The 5,922-nt window shown below is 30.2% G+C and overlaps 1 protein-coding gene across 1 annotated transcript; it reads right to left on the bottom strand.

The window, feature by feature from the left end:
- Window positions 1-674: 674 nt before the first annotated feature.
- Window positions 675-3,409, bottom strand: LOC131631432 (UDP-glucuronic acid decarboxylase 2-like). Its single transcript, XM_058902228.1, has 7 exons — window positions 2,610-3,409; window positions 2,233-2,377; window positions 2,062-2,141; window positions 1,861-1,944; window positions 1,661-1,735; window positions 1,461-1,553; window positions 675-1,218 (listed from the first exon to the last, which is right to left on the bottom strand). Exons 1-7 carry the CDS (start codon window positions 3,195-3,197, stop codon window positions 994-996), a joined length of 1,290 nt encoding a protein of 429 aa, XP_058758211.1. The 5' UTR covers window positions 3,198-3,409; the 3' UTR covers window positions 675-993.
- Between the last annotated feature and the right edge of the window lie 2,513 nt (window positions 3,410-5,922).

The raw sequence follows: 5,922 nt of genomic DNA, 5'->3' as shown, positions 1-5,922 counted from the left end.
CATGTACGGATCTTGCATGTATTTGATTATGGTGGAAAAAAAAATGTAAGATAATTAATATCTAAAATTAAAAATATTTTCAATACAAATAAAAATTTAAAAGAACAAAACTTGAATCCATATGATTTTCTACTCTTGCAATTCATCAAAGAAAACTTTTCCAAGTTTCCTTAGGTTTCATTTAGATTTTCAAAATCGTAAGAGATCTTATATAATGGACGTCTTTTTTATTTTACACGGATCACTAATGGTGGATTATTGAGCGTTGATAACGTTTAAATGGACGACAAAAATTTGATTAAGATAGTTGACTAAAAATAGTGAAAAAAACACTTAACTATCATCTCGACTTTTAAAACAATTACCAAAAATTTTAGAAAATTATCTTAATTAGGGTCAAACTCTAAAACCTTTTTCTACAAGAATAATTCATTTATTATTTTGCATTTGATTGATTTAAACTTAATCTCATCGTAAACAATTCCAACCCTTTCAATATGGTACTCCAAACATTCGAAAAAATATATGATGCACACACAGCCGTAGATTCTTCACATGTTCTTTCTTTATAAGTTATTTTGAGTTGGTCATCTAGTATGAAGTAATCCCTGAACTACTTATCATGTTAATTTTAGAGGTTTTTTCCCCAAACCTTGTGTCTTATATCTAATTAGTTAATCTAATAACACTTGAGATGTATCCAATTTCTGAAGAATTGTTTACACAATAAAATAGAACTTCATTTCACAATAATATGTAGGTAAATGACGTTATACAAATACTAATAAAATACAACAAAAATGTGCATCTTCTTCCCATGATCCGGGGGATGCTGCTTATTTCTCTGCCAGATGTATATAAATCTCATCAAATGACTTGTAATGTATATATATCTAATTTGATCCAAAACAAGCCAAATAAGTAAATTTTTGTTGTACCTATATGTTTATTTTCACTTGTTTCTTTTAACTTTATTCCCACCTCTGTTTTACTCTATTCAGCAGATGCACCTTTGCCCCCATTAACCTTTGAGTCACCAAATAATCTTAGCCTGAAATCATTGACCATTAGAGGAAGTCCCTGACGGAGAGACACAGATGGTTGCCATCCAAGAAGCTCTTTTGCTTTGGAGATGTCTGGCTTTCTCTTATGAGGATCATCCTCTGTGTTTGGTCTGAACTCTATCTTTGCATTTGGATCAATAGTTTCTTGCACCACCTGCACAAAATTAGCCAACAGTGTTTATTTATTTCCAACTTTAAAATATCTATTTTGTATATACTAAGCCTATGTTTAGTAACATGGAGAGCCACCGCTGCACGTTTAAGGTTTTTTTCATTGTGATTTTGAGAAGTCAGTATGTGTAGTTTCTTTCGCACCGTGATTTTACACCATGATTTTCAAGTTTTGCAAAACACATGGAGCTACAATGAGTGACTGAATGCAGAAAAATATAGTACCTGAGCAAGTTCAAGCATGGTGAATTCACCAGGGTTACCAAGATTGAAAGGCCCAACATGTTCACCTTCCATTAGCCGCATCAAGCCCTCTACCTGTTGTTATTATAGGTATAGCTTCATCAATCATCATTCCATAATAAAAGTTGCTTTTTTGAAAAACAATATTGAAAAATAGTAGACAAGGTGTTATTAAAAAATACCAAATCTGAAACATATTGAAAGCTTCTTGTCTGTTTCCCATCACCATAAACAGTCAATGGATCTTTCCTCAATGCCTGTAAAGATATTAAAATTATAAATTAGTTAAACGTAAACAACAAATTAGTTAAACCTAAACAACAGCTAATAATAATATAGCAGATCAATTAATAAATAGTGGAAAGTTATGGCAGAGGTTTACCTGAGCAACGAAGTTACTGACCACACGGCCATCATCAAGGCACATTCTAGGTCCATATGTGTTAAAAATTCTAGCAATCCTCACCTAACAATTATTAAATTGAAATTCTTTTCATAAATATATCTCCTTGAAACAACCACAAACATTACTACATCTACATGCATATAGAAATAATCATAATGTAAAACAAAACCAACAAACCTCAATGCCAGCGCCTCTATGGTAATCCATAGCCAAAGTCTCGGCAACACGCTTTCCCTCATCATAACAACTTCTCACACCTAAACACCACAAAAAATAGCTTCATTAAAATCAAAACATCAACACAATTTAAGATTTGAAAGTGTAAAATCAAATTAACTTTATTATTACCAATTGGATTAACATTTCCCCAATATGTCTCAGCTTGAGGATGTTGTAATGGATCCCCATACACCTCACTCGTACTTGTCAACAAAAATCGTGCACCCACTCTCTTTGCCAACCCCAACATGTTCAATGTCCCCACCACATTTGTCTTGTGCCAACTAACTCAAATCAAGGTTTCCAATGTTTCAATCAATAGTATTATAGTGATAAGTCAAATAGAATGTCGTGGATTCAAATTTACATCTCTGCAGTGAGATGTCTCTGCACAACTATCAACTGAATCGACTTAACCAAATATACGATAATAGTATATTATATTATAAGGACATTAAGTAATAAATAAATAAATAAATTATGAAAAAGGATATGATGGTTTTGACGGGATTGAATTTGTAGTGAACAGGGGAAGCAGGGCAAGCCAAGTGATAGATCTGATCAACTTCTAGAAGAATCGGCTCAACGACGTCGTGTCGAATGAGTTCAAAATTCGGATTACCAATATGATGCATAACATTCTCTTTCCTTCCGGTAAAGTAGTTATCAATCACGATCACGTTATCGCCTCTTTCAATCAAACGGTCCACAAGGTGGCTTCCAACGAAACCGGCGCCACCGGTTATCAGCACTCTCTTGTTCTTCTTGTTTTTCAATCCAACGGACAACGGCACTCTCTGTCTCCTCTCTTGCAATGTGCGGCGTTCCTCCAACAGAACTCGCCTCGTCGGAAGAGCCAAATCGGTTTCGATCAACGTGGAGTCGTCGACGTTAGAAGGAAGAGTGGATCGGGAAGGGAGATAGTGGAAGAAGAGAGTGGCAATCGCGATGCCAATGAAGAGAAACGGAGCTCGGCTCAGCATGGTTCTTGTTTTCGGATGCGAATTCTCGCGACGCGGAGAAGATGGTGAATCTGTGGTTTGAATCTCAGATTGATCTCTTGTTTGGTTTCTGTGAATTAGCTCAGAACTCATTTTGGTTTTACTTGTTTTCTTCTAATTGTTCTTAGAATTGCATTTGTACTTGTATTTGTATTTGCACACAATACAATACTACTAGTCTTTTTGTTTTTGTGTTGTTAGTAAGTAGAATGGAAGATGGAGAGGGAATTGCTGTGAATTGAGATGCATGAAAGTTGGCTTTATAATCGTTCTTCAACGTGCGCGCAATTGGTGCATTCTCTTTCCTTTACTTAATTTCCAAGTATGAGGTTGGCCATTTTTCTATATTTTAACTAACTTTATAATTAAAACATGTGATGTGATGAGTAATTCATTCCACGAGTTACGAGAGCCAATGGAGTAGTACTTGCCACATTCTTATGTCTTAGTAATAAGTTTTTGTGTGCAAAAAAGTCAGAGATGGATGGATCTATTTACTAGCTAGTAGGAGTATGTTTCTTGCAAAGATGAAAACTAAGGATTTGTGGAAACAGTTTGGCATGTGTTGACCAATATTAGGGGGAATTAAGGACCTATAGACGATGAGCCCACACCCGCCAGCCTAATAGTTGTTCTAGTATCATTAAGACTTTAATTTTTTTATCACATTAATTCTTAGAACATTTTTGAGAGAGAAAATTATATTAGTTGACAGAAAAAATTAAAATGTCTTTTTTATCTATTAAAAATATATTTATTTTATTGATAAATTCCTACATTTTTTTATTGTATACTAGCATCCGTATGGAGCATGAGCATGTTTTGGCATTTATCGATTAAAATAATATAAGTTAAAAAAATCCAACTTATTTAATTGATAAGAAATAATAAAAATAATAATAGAAAACAATATTTAATACAAAAGTAAAATAAAAATAAAAATAGTGTACCAAAATTTAGTATCTTTTTATACAAATATATAAATATTTACAAAAAAAACAATCCTTTGATTAAATTAAAATAGTTAAATTGAGGATGTTAGGGGTAGTTCAATTGATATAAACAATATTTAAATTTAAAAAATATTATAATTAACTCATATGAAAAGTAAATTAAAAAGGAAAAAGTTACACCAAAGTTTATACTACTTTTATATCTATATTTTTTTTATATAAATCTCATATATTAAAATAAAAAGAAGATGATGGGCAAGACCAAACCCACAAAGAAATCAAAAAAAGGAAGAACAAAAGCTAATGAGCAAATTTAAAATTGGACATTTTCAATTTGTTCAAAGTAATTTCCTTTCTAATAGAAAATAGGGGGAGAATTCCACCAAAGGAAACCTTCAAGAAAAAGGCATATGTTAGCTAATGCGTCGGTACAACAATCTCCATATATATATATATATATATATATATATATATATATATATATATATATATATATATATATATATATATATATATATATATATATATATATATATACTCGTTCAGATTATATAAGCTACAACAAATTCATCCGCAATTTAATTTTTTTTTTTAAATGTTGGTATCCATTTTACGACTCAAACTTCAACCACTAGGCCACCCAAATGAATCATAATTTAAATGATTTATTTTTCAAAAAACAATCATATTTTAACTTTTTCCAAAAAAAAGTAAAAATAAAATTGAAAATAGTGTGACCTAACAATATTTAGACAATCTCCTTTAAAATATTAAAAAAAAATTATACATGAGGGCAGAGGGAGTACAGACTTAGGGGTGCAAATAGACTGGGTCGAGGTAGGCTTTGTCAAGCCTGAGTCTGTTCTGTCAAAAATTTCAAAGCTTAAACCTGGCTTGTGGCCTAGCAAAGGCTTATTTTTAGGCATAAGTCTGGCCTTTTCGAATGCCTGTTTGGCATAAGAGCCTACATAAAAGTCTATGTTAGTTGAGCATTTGTAAATAAGAAATTTAACTAATGTTTAAATATAGACTAATAAATTAAAAAGTCAACAGAACTAAATGCTTATTTGCGTTGACTTATTCAAGTTTACCTATTAATATAAATTTTTTGATACTATTTATTTGAGAGAACTTAAGAAAACAACTTATGACATTGTTCATAAAATTTTTACAGTTAATTTTCATCTGTTAATCAAAATGACTAAGCTTAATTTTTGTATTTTAATTTAAAGTATGAATACAATATTAAAATAATAATTAAATTATTAATATTTTATATATATATATATATATATATATATATATATAGTTCAGTCCACTAGGATTAAAAGACTTTTTGTACTGTTCTAATCTGAGCATGTTTAAACTAGGTTGTAGTCTCCTATTACTCGGTCTGGCCTATTCTCACCCATAAGTACAGTATAACATATTTACTAATTATTTTAATTGAATCGTCCTACGAATGATTTTTGAGATTTCTACCAATAAATTATGTGTCACTTTCATTTTAAAATTTAAATTAATATTATAAAATATAATAAATTAAGGAAAATACTTACAGGTTCTCTAAAGACATAAATTAAGAAAATAAATATAAAAACTTTATTTTATAAATTATGTGCTAACTTTTTAAAATTGTAAATTTATTTTTTCAACAAAAAATTGTTTATTTTATTTTTGAGTTTTTTTTATCTTGTCCATAACCCCTAAAATAAATAATATTTTCTAACAAAATAAAAAATAATGTGAAATCTATAGAATTTTATTTTTTTTATTTGAACAAAAATACATCTCTACCTTTTTAAAGTTATTTTAAATAATATTCAAAAATAAATTATTTCTCTCTCTCTCTCTCTCTCTCTCTC

Source organism: Vicia villosa, linkage group LG1 (assembly GCF_029867415.1).
Source record: "Vicia villosa cultivar HV-30 ecotype Madison, WI linkage group LG1, Vvil1.0, whole genome shotgun sequence".
NCBI lineage: Eukaryota > Viridiplantae > Streptophyta > Magnoliopsida > Fabales > Fabaceae > Vicia > Vicia villosa.
Note: the sequence above shows the minus strand (reverse complement) of the source record. Positions and strands in the feature narration are given on the sequence as shown.